Here is a 16,190-nt window from a genome sequence, read left to right as displayed (position 1 = left end):
ATCAGGCAACCATGAAAAAGCATCAGGTGGGTACCAAGTAAATGAGCATATATACTTTTCTAAAAGAAATTTTCTCATGCTAAATTAATATCCTTTACTCAATGAAATACGTCAAAGAAATATATATTGATTATTTAATTTATATATCTTCTCTGTAACTAAATATTCTGTTTTTTTAAAGTCCATTTTATTCTTAACTATGCTGAAATGCTAAAATTAATATCCATCTATTTGGGTACAAAACATGGCTTAAGAGAAAGAATGATGTTAGGCATTTTATTCATTATCTGATTCTACTTAATGTTGTTTGTGAAACACAAAAACAGTAAGATCGTAGAAAAGGCTATTCCATTAATTCTTTTGGTTAATACTACCTCAAGTTAAACATTTTAAAAAGGGTATTTACATCTGGGACTTAGTCCCACAATTGGGCTGGGTTACAACTGTTTTTAACAAAACTTTGCTTTCAATGTCAAATTGGCATGCCTGTTTAGGGTTTTTCTCTTCCATCAATGGTTTTGAGACCAAACTCTCCTTCTACTATATATACAGATTTCAAATGCAAAGACATTACCACTCAAAAAAATTTTTTTCATTTCTCCGGTTTTAGGATTAAACTGTCAGTTGACTACAGAAGGTAGAAAGGAAATTAAAGATTTGCACTGCTCAGTAACACACCAGTAAACACTGGTAAGCCTTTTGTGTGCTTACTAATAATCCATATTCCAAATGTATTAAATCAGCATTTATGTTGTAGAAAGAAAAAAAGAAAAAAGTAAGGTATTTAAGACATTATAAAGTATTTGCAGAGAACAAAAAGTGAACATACTACCTTACAGAGGGTCCCATCAGCACACTTCACTTGAAATGCACCTGGCTGCAGGTAACCATGTTAGTAAAGGATATCCTTTCTTCCAGGCTACCGTTTAATGTTAATTCAGAAAAATCTATAACCAGAGAGAGATCAGAACTGAATTCATCAACAATTCATTGAATTGTTTCTCTGCTAAGTTACTGCTGAATTTTACAACAATCAAGAGGTAGTCTGAATGATGTGTCTTCTACTTTAAAAGAACTTGTTAGAGAAAAATCCGCAAAGACAATTCCTTTTAATAGTCAACCCTCTTGATGCATTGAAAGCATGACTAAACAAACTAAAGTAGATTTTTAAAAATTATATATTCAGGGGGAATTCCCTGGCAGTCCAGTGGTTAGGACTCCACACTTCCACTGCTGGGGGCCCAGGTTGGATCCCTGGTCCAGGGAACTAAAATCCCACAGGCTGCACAGTGCAGCCTCCCCCCCCAAAAAATTATATATTTTTAATTTGGTAAGCTACTGCTTTATTTTTTAATGCCTCCTCCACTACAGTTAAATATAACTGTCTTCTTCCAATCGTAATATATATTTCAGAAAACATTTTCTACTTAGGATTTATAGTCTTAGGGCTAGACACATATCCATTTTTTTCTCCTGAAGATTGTTGTATTTCAAAATCAGATGATACAATTAACATTTAGATGAGGTCACGTCCACTTCCTTGCGGGTCCACATTTCGGTTTCCATATTCCCACCATTACCAGCATCATTTGCCGAGCACCCACTGGGTGAGCAGCACTCTACTGGACAGTTTTTCTCCCCCATTAACTCCAAGTCATTATTCTCTTTTCCCAGGGCAGCTAAAAGTACACTTTTCTCTCTTCAGTCTTCCTGCTTTTGATGTCAACTGTTTTACTCAAGAGCATCATACCGTTAGGTTTCTTGAAAAGCTGCTATTTGACCTAAGTGCTCAGTCCAATGAAACAGAAAGTCTAATTTTGTAAATGCCTATGATCTTTGGCCAAAAGTAAATGGTTATCGGACTTGAATATCTACAACTGAGGCTTTGTTTGAATAATCTATGACTTTTACAAATGAAGTCCTCCTTTAACAGTGGGTCTTGGTTTGGGCCAAAGGTCACTGAATAATTTCTAGACAAACACATCAAGAATACATGATGGGTAGAAGAGGTCATGAAGTTCAAGTCAAAATGGAGTGTGAGTGTGTTTCCAAGCACGTAAATATATGATTTCATAAAAATTCCTTATTTTCATAAAAGGAGTCACTGGACCAATACATTAGCAAATAGTTTTAACTCTAACATTCAAAACAACTTTCATTCTTTTTTGAAGCAACCTGCATTAAAAAGACTCTAGAAGATAGGTTCCGTATACTTCACTTATTCAGCATCATTGGAAAAGGTGTTTAATCTTGTATTAATCTCCTAACAGGTTTAATCTTAATGTAATAAAATATATTTTAAAATGGTATTTTCGAAAAATGTATCACATTTATTCATGTCTTTTAAACTTTTTAAATCATAACACACGTCTTTAAGAAAAAAACCCTGAAACAACAAATATAGATAAAATAAAATGTTTAAACTGGTGGTCTTTAACCTTCGTTGCACAAGGAAATCACCTGGAGAACTTTAAAAATTCTGATGTCCAGGCTCTACCTCCAGCGATTCTGATTCACTTGGTCTGGGTATTAGGACTTTAAAGGCTCCCCAGATGCTTTTAATGATCAAAGCTGAGACCCACCCCTGCCCTCATCATTCCACACCTCAGGGTTGAGCTTTAGTTGTCTCCTTTCAGAGGTTTTTCTATGCCCCAGGCCCATGTTTTTGCTACTGTAAACAATACTGCAATTAGTGATCTGGTCCACAGGCCTTTTTGCACATGTCTGGTTATCTATGTGGAATAGATTCCTATTAATGGAACTGGTGGTCCAAAGAATGCATTCTTTAAAATTTTGGTGAATATCACCTTCCACAAAAGCCATACAACTTTACACTCCATCCAGCAGTACGTGAGGTTCCCCCAAATCCCGGCCAGCACTGTGACACCAAACATGTTGATCTCTGCTAATCTGACAGGTGAAAGATGGTATCTACAGAATATAAATTTGCATTTCTCTTATTATAGGTGGGTTGATCACCTTTTGCTTTTAAGATGACATTTGAATTTCCTTTTTGGTAAACGGTTCATATTACTTGCCCATTTTTTCTACTGAGTTATTAATACTTTTCTTACAGATCTGGAAGTTCTTTATATACTAGAGAATGTAGCCCCTTTTCTGAACATGAGCTGCAAATTTCTTTTCTTAGTTTATCATTTGTCTGTTGCTTCGCCTCTGGTATTTTTTGCCACGCAGAAATTTTTTTATTTTTATACAGTTCATTTTCAATCTTTTATAGGCTCCAGCTTTTATATCACACTTAGAAAAGATAGCACGATCTTAACTGATGGTTCTCAGGAAAATTTGATTTCTTTAGGACTTTCACAGTTCAGCCATATAAATAGAGAAGTTCCCATTATGCCTGAATCAAAATATACTGGGGGGGGAGAATAAACAATTTCTGGAAATAATTTTGCAAAATATCAATCACTACAATAGGACTATTTGTATTCCCAGCTTTCAAATACCCTTGAATTCTGTCTTAAAACTATCAGATTTTATTATGGATAATCCTTGCAACATTTGAATCAGCCATTTAAGACTTATACAAATAAGAGATGACAGCCCCACACAATCCAAGATAACAGTTTTATAGGCACTTACGGAAGGAGGTATAATTAATTGGTGGGTCAGCTAATTATACCAGGGGCAAAAAGACATTCTTTGACACCCATAATCTTTGATACAGTACTAGAAATCTCAACCCTTATTCCTGCCACAGAGAAGGTATTAGAGCAGAAATATCATCACTGTTTTAAACGGTGCCCAAAAGTGTGAAGTATGAGCTGGCATTTCCATTTTATAACCTATTTTCACACCTATGTCCCTATTGCTTGGTGTCTTTTAATAAAATTTCCTCTAGCTAGGATAATGAGAAAAAGCACTCTTTCATGTTTTGTTTTTTTCCCCCCAGAATAAATAGGTTTATACCTAGAGTTCAGGAAAATTATTTAAAACTAGGCGCAAGAGCTCTAATAATAATCTCTACTAGTAAACTTAGTTTATTTTCTATTGGAATAGTTTACGTGAATAGACTACAAACCATCTCTACCAGGTTTGTGAAGATTCAGATGATCTACAGGTGGGCTGTCACTCAGTTGCCAAACTGTTTTCACCTTCTTTTGACCACTGTTTATTTCCACTCTCCATTTCTGTGGCTTCTCACTAAGGAAAGAAAAAAAAGCAAAGAAAAAAAACCAATCCAATTCTTTCTTTCTATAGTCACATAGTGAAGTCCTTCTGTGGTAAGCACTGAGGAAGAAGAGGTGGAGAGGTCACAATTCCCACCCTCAAGAAGCACAGTCAAAAGAGGGAGAGAAACAAGAATGTAAATGATAACAAATTGGTGCAGCCACTATGGAAAACAATATGGAGGTTCCTTAAAAAAATACTAAAAACAGAACTACCATATGATCCAGCAATCCCACTCCTGGGCATATATACAGAAAAGACAAAAACTCTAATTCAAAAAGATACATGCACCCTAATGTTCACAGCAGCACTATTTACAATAGCCAAGACATGGAAGCAACCTAAATGTCCATCGACAGATAATGGATAAAGATGTGGTGTGCCTATATATATATACACATACATACATACATACATACATATATATATATATATATATATATATATATATATACACACACACACACACACACACAAACACACACATACACACCCAATGGAATACTACTCAGCCGTAACAGTATGGGCACAGTATGTATCACTGATGATAGATGATACTGAAATATCGCTCAGATACCCTGGGCCAGGGTTCTGGATTCCTTGACCTAGAGAATAGGATTCAGCGAGGCAGACCTTTGAGCCCATGTGACTACAGAATTTGCTGATGACATAATTTTACACAATAATGGTAGGAAATTTTATCTCTCTTTTCAGTAGTTTAATATTGTTTCATACTGTGTACATAAGTGTTCACTCACCCAGTTAAAAACACTGGGTAAACCAAATTTTTATATAGACTACCCTTGCCATATGTTGCTTTTCTCTCCCTTAAAATATACAGTTTAAATCCTTAAAAATTCATGCATAGTACTTTGACATACCTGGGGTCTGTCTGTCTGTTCTTCTCTCATCCACAAGGGATAAACAAACCTACCAGAGCTTGAATGTGATTTATTTTAGGGATCAACCCAGGGAAGGGAAAGCCCTTGGGATTTTTTTCTTTTTAAACTATTCACCAGTTAGGTAAATTAGTTCACTAAGGTAAAAAGCATTCAGAAATACAAAGATAGGAAGCTAAAGGAAATATAACACTGTGCCACTTGGGGCTCTGAAATTGGATTGGGTGAACCGAGTAAAGAAAACAACAGATGACCTAGGCTTGAGCTCCCTCATTTCTCATGCACAGTTCCTGGTCCCCCTCGTGACTCCTTTCCTAAAATAACCAAGTGCTGATGTCACTGGGCCATTTACTTACAAGTTCACGGCTTTTAGGAAAAAAGAGGGAGTTGGGAAACACCTACTTTTGAATTAGATATAAATCTTGAAAGTGCTGAACTATTGGCAGCTCTTAAATCAGATGGAACCACAAACCATAAGAATTCTCTCTTGTTGAGCAAGACCAGTAAGTTAGAATAGAATAATTTGGCAGAAACATGGAGTGCTTTTGTACAGGCCATCTGTACATAAATGTGTAATTAATTTATTTAATTTTCCCATTTGTGTCATATTAAAGCTTGGTACAGTGTTTTAAGTTCTGTTTTAAAATTATTTTGTATTTTTTTTTTTTTTTCTAAACATCCCAGCAACAGCACATGGTAAGCCGTTGCTGAGGGCATGCATAGGTCTTTTTTTTTTTTTTTTTTTTTTTAATTTTATTTATTTATTTATTTATGGCTGTGTTGGGTCTTCGTTTCTGTGCGAGGGCTTTCTCTAGTTGCGGCAAGTGGGGGCCACTCTTCATCGCGGTGCGCAGGCCTCTCACTATTGCGGCCTCTCTTGTTGCGGAGCACAGGCTCCAGACGCGCAGGCTCAGCAATTGTGGCTCACGGGCCTAGTCACCCCGTGGCATGTGGGATCCTCCCAGACCAGGGCTCGAACCCGTGTCCCCCGCATCGGCAGGCAGACTCTCAACCACTGCGCCACCAGGGAAGCCCAAAATTATTTTGTATTTTATTTTTATAATCTAGTAATAAAATATTCATTCCGTGTGCAAAAAAAAAGAATGAAATAATGCCATTTGCAGCAACATGGATGGAGCTAGAGATTTTCATACTGAGTGAATTAAGTCAGACAGAGAAAGGCAAATATTATATGATATCACTTAAATGTGGAATATAAAAAATAATACAAATGAATTTATTCACGAAACAGAGTCACAGACATAGAAAACAAACTTATATGGTTACCAAAGGAGAAAGGGGTGTGGAGGGATAAATTAGGTGTATGGGATTAACAGATACACACCATTATATATAAAAGAGATAAACAACAAGGATTTACTATATAGCACAGGGAACTATAGTCAATATCTTGTTAATAACCTATCATGAAAAAGAACCTGAAAAAAAAAATAGTATGTATAACTGAATCACTTTGTTGTATACCTGAAACTAATACAATATGGTAAATCAACTACATTTCAATAAAAATTAAATAAACAATAACAATTCAATTTTGAAAAATGTTGTAATAGAGAAATATCAGACATGGGAGGGGACAATACACGAGGGGTAATTTAACTCAGATTGGGACTGTAGAGTTGGAAAAGAATCCTCAGATATTGTGGCCTTTGAGCTGAGCTTATAATGAAATTAGAAGGAGGAGTTAGTTAAGCGGACAAGATCCAGGATGAAAGGAGGACACGGGCATAGGCGCTGTCAGGTAAGTGTGCACGGTGTCTGAGGAAATGCAGTAACATAGGGTCTCTGACTCAAAAGGAGAGTGGGAAGGCGTGGCGGCACGTGAACCAGAAAGGCACAGCGGCCGGGCACAGAAGGTCTCACAGAGCACACTGAGGTGATGGAACACTGTCCTAAAGGTAAGGGAGCCATTTAAACAGAAGGAAGTCATGATGGGATCTGAATTTTAGGAAGATCACTTTGGCGGTCACAGAGAAGGAAGATAATGGAGGCAGATAGAGCAGCTAGGAAAAAGGATTTTACTGCACTCAGCCCAGGTATGAGATGAGCAGATATGAAATAGATGCGAAGATGTAGAGAAAGGAACAGATTCAAGAGCTTCCAAGGAGGTCAGGACTTGGAAACCATTTCAAGGAGGAAGGAAGTGACAGCAATAAGTGGACGATAAGTCCTAGGTTTCTGTTTTGGGCATTAGGTGGAGATTAATGATGGCCGCTTGAGAGGTCATATGGGAGGAGGAAAAGTGTTAGGAAGCTGAGTGAAGAGTTGGGATTTAGAGTCTGAACTACCTACAGGACGCTGAAGTTGAGAATTCATGTCTAACAGACACCTAGAAACATGGGTGTGAAGCTCAGGAGAAGCTGGAGATATGGGTTATGAATTATCATTAGCCCAGAGGAACTGAAGATTGGGGTGTGAACGAAATCACCCAGGGAAAACAGAAAGTAAGAAAAGAGGGCAGAGGGTAGAGTTCTGGTGGAAACTCACATATGAATGAGGCAGAGGAAGAAGAATTTGAAAAGAGGACCATTCTCAGTCTTGGAGGTGGGCCAGAGAGGTAGAGTTAAAATTAAGACAGAATGTTATGCCATGAAAACAAAGGAAGGGGATGGGTTCAAGAAAGCAATAGTATTAAATGCCACAGAGCCTTACAAGTGCTTACGGAAGGAGAAAGAATTAGTGGGCTAGCTAATTACGCAAGGGGCCAAAAAACGCTTCTCCTGGAAAGTGTCCTCTGGATTTGCCAATTAGAAGGTCACTGGCAACTTCTGCTAAACAATTTCAGGGGAGTGATGAGGTGTGGCTAAGAGGGAACTATATAGAGGGAGGGTATAATTGGAGTGGCTTCAGTGTGAGAGAAATTTCAAGTCTATTGTATGCTGAGAGAAGAGTCAGTGGAGACCATGATTTGAGGCAACCTCGGTGTCCCGCATGGATGGCCGATCTATCGTCTTAGCCTCAGCTCCATACCTCCGCAATCCCCAATCCCAGATCCTTCTCTCACTCCCACAGCTATACCTCTGACTTCGCTGTCATTACCCCGATCACGTTCTTCCCAACCTGTCACTTCCCTTCTGGCTAAAGTTTCTGCCCTATTCTGTGAAGAAATTACAAATTGAGAGAAAAATGGAAGTAGAGGACCAACAGTCTAAAGAGAGCAGACCACAGGTCTGGGAGAAGGAAGAGGGAGGACTCTATCAGACTATGCTCAGGGGATGGGAATCAGATGATTATAGTTTCAGAGGTGAAGCAGCTCTGGGTCACGAGGTCCCCATGGAGCAGACACTGAAATTGCCTAGAATCATGGCTGGACTTGAAGTATAATTTAATTATTAAATTGCTTACTTTTGATATAAGTCTTTTATAGCAGTTGGTCTAACTGGCAGCTGAAAAATGTGTTGCTCATCAAGAGGATTTTGTTCATAAAATTTTATGCAGGATCTGAAAAGAAAAAAAAAAAAGAAAAAAGAATTGCTTTTGGAAAAAAATGCCATTTGGAGATAAAGGCTTTCTGTTAGTCTAAAGCTCATAAAGGAAACATTAAACCCCCATCCCAACAACACTTAGGTTATTATTATTTTTTTTGAAAGAAAATTTCATTCACTTTTAAAAAATTAATAGTGGACACATTTCTCATAAATATAAAATATATTTATGTTGAGCTCAAGTAAAGGTGTAAGTGGGGAGAAAGAGGTATCAGAAAGAGAAAAACAAAAAGGCAAGAGAGACAAAGATATAGTCTCCACTGCTTTCCAACTATGGAGAATTAAACAGTTAACTCACATATACTACTGATCTTTAATGGAAAAAAACCCAAAAAACCCAGTAACAATTTCAAACTTTTCCCTTTACAAGTAAGTCAAATTCTAATTTTGGAAAAGGAAATGGTACATTTCCTTCCACAGGGAAAAAGAAACCCACTTCTTCCACTGGATGGTTCACTTATTTCCAGTTTGAAGCCTCAAAAAATACATGTAAGACACCAGCGATCCATGTGGAAGGATTGTTCCAGACTGTTTCTAGTCAAACTGACTGACAGACTCTAAAATTTCAGCAACACTATTGACAGAGGTCTGATAATGAAATTTGATTCCATTCAGTTACCATATAGATGGTTGGCAATGATTAGCTTGACCCAAATTTATAAGGATATAAAGAAAAGAGAAGGAACTAATATTTATTAAGCACCTCTTAAGTGTCAAGTACTTTATACACATTACACCGTTTTTATAGATGAAAAACAAGATGCAGTGAAAGGAAACTTCCTTAGAAAGGAAGTGCTAGATCCAAGTGTCCAACCTGATTCCTCCTGAATCCAAAGCCTTTCCTTCTCATGGCAGTGACTTAGAACATTTCTGTTACTGTGTAGACAGGGTACACAGATTCTATCCTAACTGACAGTAAAAAAAGGCAGTTATTTTGGCTGCAACTATTTCAGAAGAGAGTACATTTTTATGTAAGTAAACAAAAGAAACACTTACTGTGTTAAAGAAAAGAGGAGTTCATGTTGAGGTTTAATGAAAAGCATGCAACTGACTACTATTTCGAGAATATGGTGGAGTTTTTGAACACGATGAACCTGTTCTTGTGTATCTACTGATGGAGAAATGAAATATTCCTGGAATGAAAAAAAGGACAAGGAAAATAGGGAGTCAAAGAACAAGAGGAATCTCTGGAAAGAATTAACCGTGCCTACTAAACCTCAGTGTGGATGCCTGATTAATAGGGAGGGAAAAAAGAAGACAGGAGGCAGCTAGATAGCTTTCTTCCTTTCAATACTATTCCTCAAACTAAACTCCAAGTCTTCACTGAGAATGTTCTAAGCAAACCATTATACATATTCTCTGGTAAAGGCAAATCACAGAACTGCTTCACCAAGGAGGTCCAAATAGGTAACTAGTACCGCCCATCAAACTCTCCAGATGGAAAGAATGGCAAATCCACAAGATAATTCTTAACTTCAACAAACTTGGTAGGTTGATGGGAGTACTCGTCTAAAAATAGATAGTAAACCTGAAGTAGCAAGAAATTAAGCAAGTGTAGTGATAAGCTTCCACTAACATATATTACTGGTAAACTGGTATGAGGTTTTGGAAAAGAAAGTTGGCAATGTTATGTCAAGCCATCGTAATATGCTCAGATCTATTTCTGAGACCCAATCCTAAGGAAATAATCCATGGTAAATACAGTGGGTGGAATTCTACAATGACCCCCAAGATTCTCACCTCCTGGAATACACATCTTGTATAATCCATTCTCCCTGAGCAAGGCCAGAATCTATAAATATGGTGGGTTGTTACTCCCATGATTAGGTTACTGATTGACTTTGAATTAATCAAAAGGGAGAGCATCGCCTGGTCATTACTATGACCTAGTCAGTGAGCTCTTGAAGCATTAGAGATGCTCTCCTGCTGGCTTTGAAGAAACAAACTGCCACGTTGTGGAGAAGTCCACATGGTAAGAACCCACAAGTAACCTCTAGGACCTGAGGCCTGTACTGGGCCAACAGCTAGCAAGAAAATGGGGACCTTCATCAAAGGGCCACAAGTAAATGAATTCTGCCAACAATAAGCGAGGGAACTTGAAAGTGGATCTTTCCCTCATCAAGCCTCCAGATGACACCTTGATTTCAGCCTTGTGAAACCCTGAGCGGAGGACGCAGGTAAAACGTGCCCAACTCCCAACTCCTGGAAACTGTGAGATAATCCATTTGTGTTCATTTAAGCTTCTAAATTTTGTTAGGTGGTGACTGAAAACTAATACAGTAAGGGAAAAGTTACGGTCATCTTTTAATTGAGTGGAGGTAATGGCAAGAGAGGAGGAGAGATCCATGGGTAATCTTAAATTACAGTTTAAAGGAAGCTACGCAAAATGTGATAAACTAATTTAATGCAAAATCATTTATAATTAAATCCAAAATATAGGGACATATTAATTGTCTTACACAGGTTATTCCAAAATGTGAAAATAACTCAAGTAGGAAAATAGGCATGCTCCCAGGCAGAGAGTACCCCAAAGCAGCCCCACTCACCACAGGCTACAGATTACAATGTTCCCCACACCTGCCACCCATATTCCCTGTGGTCCCCTGACAGCTCTGGAAGTGGCCCACCCAGGTCTTTTTCACAAAGGAACAGACCCAGATTGCCTTTCCCCTTTCTCTCTGCCCGTGCTACAACCCCGCCTGGTCTACCTTGGTCTGTCCCCAAGACCCTGCACAGAGAAGAGGTGACAGAGCCTGATGTTACTGATCACTTGGAGGCAGTACAGCCTAGTGAGGGCTTCTCAAGGTGTGGCCTGCTGTGACAGGCAGAAAACCACCCTCAAAAGATGTTCATGTCCTAATCCCAGAACCTGTGAATATGTTACATTTATGGCAAAAGGAATTAAGGTTGCAGATGTATAAAGTCATTTGACCTTAAAATTGGGAAAGTATCCTGGATTATGCAGGTGAGCCCAATCTAATCATATGGACCCTTAAAACTGGATGAGGGAGGCAGAGACACAGCATGAGAAGGACTTGACCCACTATAGCTGCCTTTGGAGTGGAAGAAGGGGGCCAGGAGCCAAGGTATGGGTTGGCCCTTGGAAGCTGGGAACAGTCCTCAGTTTATAGCCAGCAAGAAAAAGCTACCTCTGTCCTATAATTATGAGGAATTGAATTCTGCTAATGACTCAAATGAGCAGGAAATGGATCCTCCCGTACAGGCAGGCTCCAGACAGGAACACAGCCTGCCAACACCCTAATTTTAGCCTAGTGAGACCCAGACTAGACTTCCGAACTAGAGAACTACAGAGTAATACATTTGTGTGTGTTGCTTTAAGACACTAAGTGTGTGGTAATTTGTTATGGCAGCAATAGAAAACTCATATATATGCAAACCACCTGCATCAGAATCATCTGGAGATGGAGATGGTTTGTTTAAAATGACATATTCCAGGGAGTTCCCTGGTGGCCTAGTGGTTAGGATTCTGGGCTTTCACTGCCACGGCCCGGGTTCAATCCCTGGTCGGGGAACTGAGATCCCACAAGCTGTGCAGTGCGGCCAAAAAAAAGACATATTCCAGAGACCCTAGACCTACTGAGTCACTGGGGCACAGGAATTAGCATTTTAACAAGCCTTCTAGGAGATTCTCAAAGTTTAAGAACTATTGTGTCAAAAGTCTGGAGTCAAACCATATTTTAAAAAACAGGCATATTAAATGACTTGAGGGGAATTCATAAAAATAAGGGTACTCATATTTGAGTGCTGAGATTAAGGGTGTATTTGCATTATATTCTAATTTTCAAAATGTTATTACTTTTCTAAGTATAAAAAAATGTATTAAAAGTTTCCACTAAAAATATACACCCTTAAAAAATGTTTAAACTCTGAATAGCAAAAATTAACCTCAAAAGAATCCAGCTGAGTCTTACTTTGCATAATAGATAAAGCTAGAGTTTTCCTATCTTGCATTTTTATAAGAGACCAGATGTCATTTGAAGATCCATTTTCTAAAAGAATCTTACAACAAATGTCAAGGGTCCTTATGGATGCTCTTTAATCTCCTTAACTTTCTAAATCAAGACACTAGGAAAATAAAAAAGTTCATAATCATGACCCTGAAACCCAGAAGCATCTTTTTTTTTAAATTTTAATTTAATTTATTTTTTATACAGCAGGTTCTTATTAGTCATCCATTTTATACACATCACAGTGTATACATGTCAATCCCAATCTCCCAATTCATCACACCACCACCCCCCACCGCTTTCCCCCCTTGGTGTCCATACGTTTGTTCTCTACATCTGTGTCTCAATTTCTGCCCTGCAAACTGGTTCATCTGTACCATTTTTCTAGGTTCCACATATATCAGAAGCATCTTTTGAATCAATATGTTAAGGAACATAACAAATTCTTTGGAAAGTAATCCTTCACGTGTAAAAGAAATGGGTCAAGAGAATATAAAGCAAATATTCCCTTATAAGGCCTATCAAAGAAAAGCATTCCTTAACCGTTTTAGATAAATGAGAGTTGTGGGAGTACATTGGTTTAATAAGCAGGATACAACTTTATGTCAGTATCATACGTTTATAAAGAATGAGAAGTGACATTGAATGGGCTACCTTTTTGTCTGTCATATTAGACAGTGTAATTGCCTGTCTTAATTTATCTGTTTCCCAGAACAGAGGCTGGCACAGAATAGACACTTAATAACTGTATGCAGAACGACCAAATAAAGAAAAACCAACTTTAGAATAAAAACTCACCAAATGATTCAAAGATGCAAGTTCTTGGCCTATCAAGAAAAAACACATATATGCAAATAAGCCTTAGGTATTATCTATTACAAATTAAGCAACCTAAGAAAAAAATTTCATAGTTCATATATAAAAGAAATGCTCAAGCTAAACAGTTTCTCACAAAAAGCCAAATTTTCTGGTACATTACACCATAAATATAAATTAATACTTATTCTAAAAATGATCACAGTTTGCCCCTAAAAAAAACAACCAAGTAATGGGTATTAAAATGAAAAGGGTTTTTTATTTACTACATTAACCTCAAAGAATCTCAAAACATTTGAATTAAAGGCAAACAAAAACTATAGTTATCTTTAATATAATATCTTTATCGAGCAGGAAACTAAGGCTCAAAAAATAGGAGTGCTTGTCTCACAGTGAACCAGGGGCAAAGCCAGGACTACAAACAATTAGGAACAAGTACAAAGATAAAATCTGAGAATACCTATGCAGCTTCTAATTTTTTGTGATGCAGCTTTTAATTTTTTGAGCTGGGAAATGGACTTACCTATGAAAAAACAGATATAATCTTTCTTCAGTTTATCCAAACCAATTTCCAAAAGCATCTGAACTGGAACAATCCCACTGAGAGAAACCGTGTCCATGGTTCCATGGTAAGACTGATGAATGAGCTTACTTAGTAAACTGTTACTCCCACTATGAAGCTAGAAATTGGGAAAAGTTGATAAAGCCACAAATAAAAATATAAAAAGTCCAGTAAGCAAAAGAGAAACAAACTGCATTAGCTAAAAGCTAAAACTTATAAGATTACATTTTTCATCATCTGACACAAATTATTTGAATAAAAGTCCCTAAGTTACAAACCTATCAGTTTCTAAAATGCCATTCCAAGACCTCCTTATTGGCTACACTATCCAACATACTAACTTGATCATTTGCAAAATAAGAAGAGCTGTGAACTTATAGATCTAACATGTGTTCCAAATATTAAACATCTTAAACATACCTAAAACATTTGACATTTTCTCATTACTGTCCTTCTGTTATCTCTAATTTCCAACACAATCTTCTGCATTTTCTTTTTTTTTTAATACTATTTTCACTTTGCACTTGTTGTACATGGTAGCGATATACTTGTAAATATCTCACAAACACAGAAACTCTCAAGAGAAAAATTCGATGGGCAAGACTAAAATGCATAGAATGACTAATACCAAATAGGGGTAGGGTTTGCATGATTCTGCTCTGGAGTGTATCTCCGTTCACACCTAGGAAAGTTTCTGTCTTATTGTCATGAATTGCCAGTTGCGTTATTTAAAATAATTCCTATTAGATGAAGAATCTTTTTGTTTCTAGGTTTACCTTAGATTTTTCTTCATTATAAAACCATAAATTCATTATGGAAAATCCATGAAGTACAAAAATGTATAATGCAGTTGGAGAAACTCATTTGTAACCCTACCACCAGAGGTGACTATCATATTTTAGTGTATTTGTTTCCAGGTTTTTCTCTCCAAAATTTATATGTTTTATACAATAGTGTACAATCCTTTCTTTTTACTGAACATTGTAAACATTTCTCCACATCATCTGTAGCAACTATTACATGTGCCATCATGTGGCTATATCATTATTTACTTAGGCATTCCATTCATAGTGAAAATTCAGGTCATTTACAATTCTTGCTACTGTAAATGAGGCCGTAATGACTATCATGACACATAAAATCTTGACACGTATTTCCGTGTATGGCCTTAGGATGGATACATTTCGAGGATCTCAATACTTTATCATAATTGCTTTTTAGCGAGTGTTCCAATTTGTACTCTCATAAGTAGTATATGAGAACAATCATTCATAGCAACAGTAACGACAATATTAGTAGCTTACAAATACTGTGCACTTAACTATGAACTAGGTGCTAAGTGCTTCACATGAATTAAGGAAACTGTCCAAGTTTACACAGCTAGAAAGTGGCAGCGCTAGAATTCAAATTCAGGCAGTCTGCTCCAGAGCTTATGTCCTTAACCAGTCTGCTATGCTGCTGAGAAAAGGTTCTCACACACACTACTAAACCTACCCATGGCTGTATATCACCACGCTGCAGACTCTGGATGATCAACGTGAAACACTTCACCAAGTCTTGATAAGAAATCACACCTTGGAAAAAAAAAAGAAATCACACCTTGGAAAGCAAGTCAGTCTAACATTACTTTCATGGTTATTTCTGCAGATCAAATATGTCATTCATTTTAAGGATACACAAATGAAGTGGAAGAGAAGTATCTGAACTTTATGGATGGGGAAGGGGGAAAGAAATTAAAGCCCCCCTCCCCCCAAAAAAAGTATTTTTAAAGAAAGAAATTAAACCCATTGCCATAAAATAACATACTTAGTAAAATATTATGGAATATCTTTTCCTAATAATTATAATTTCACTAAGGTATATGTTTTGGTTCATATAAATACAGCATAAAAACCACCTAGGTCTTACACTTCCGGCAAGAGAAAAGAACAGGTTCTACGAATTGCCTTGTCTTAGGAAAATTCTCGAGTAAAATGTGCCAATGCATTATTAGAAATGAGTTTGATAAAACAGGAACCAGATGTCCATACAAGACTAGCAGTACACACTGTATTATTTTCAAAAGACTTAAAAGTAAACTTAAGAAATAGGAGGAAAAATTTTATTTCACAATCCTGATGGACACCTACTACTGCTCATTTTGCACCACAGCTGCTCAGCAAAATCGAGATCACCCCGTACTGTGAGAAGACACTCCATGGACCGATCAACTGCAGCAGAGTCGTGTTTCACTGTCTGGAAAAGAAGT

The 16,190-nt window shown here is 37.3% G+C and overlaps 1 protein-coding gene across 1 annotated transcript in view; it reads right to left on the bottom strand.

Annotated features, from left to right (window-relative positions):
* ZWILCH (zwilch kinetochore protein) overlaps positions 1 to 16,190 on the bottom strand; it is a 40,388-nt gene that overhangs the window by 2,898 nt on the left and 21,300 nt on the right. The window contains exons 11-18 of the mRNA XM_082446703.1: positions 16,072 to 16,177; positions 15,437 to 15,516; positions 13,904 to 14,060; positions 13,363 to 13,391; positions 9,593 to 9,729; positions 8,457 to 8,552; positions 4,052 to 4,164; positions 833 to 947 (exon numbers count right to left, since the gene is read on the bottom strand). Coding sequence (XP_082302829.1) covers positions 859 to 947; positions 4,052 to 4,164; positions 8,457 to 8,552; positions 9,593 to 9,729; positions 13,363 to 13,391; positions 13,904 to 14,060; positions 15,437 to 15,516; positions 16,072 to 16,177 — 807 coding nt within the window. The 3' untranslated portion in view covers positions 833 to 858. The remainder of the gene's footprint in view (positions 1 to 832; positions 948 to 4,051; positions 4,165 to 8,456; positions 8,553 to 9,592; positions 9,730 to 13,362; positions 13,392 to 13,903; positions 14,061 to 15,436; positions 15,517 to 16,071; positions 16,178 to 16,190) is intronic.

This window comes from Balaenoptera physalus, assembly GCF_965194825.1.
Source record: "Balaenoptera physalus genome assembly, chromosome: 2".
In the NCBI taxonomy this organism is placed as follows: Eukaryota; Metazoa; Chordata; class Mammalia; order Artiodactyla; family Balaenopteridae; genus Balaenoptera; species Balaenoptera physalus.
The sequence above is the reverse complement of the archived record's forward strand: the minus strand, read 5'-3'. Positions and strand labels throughout refer to the sequence as shown.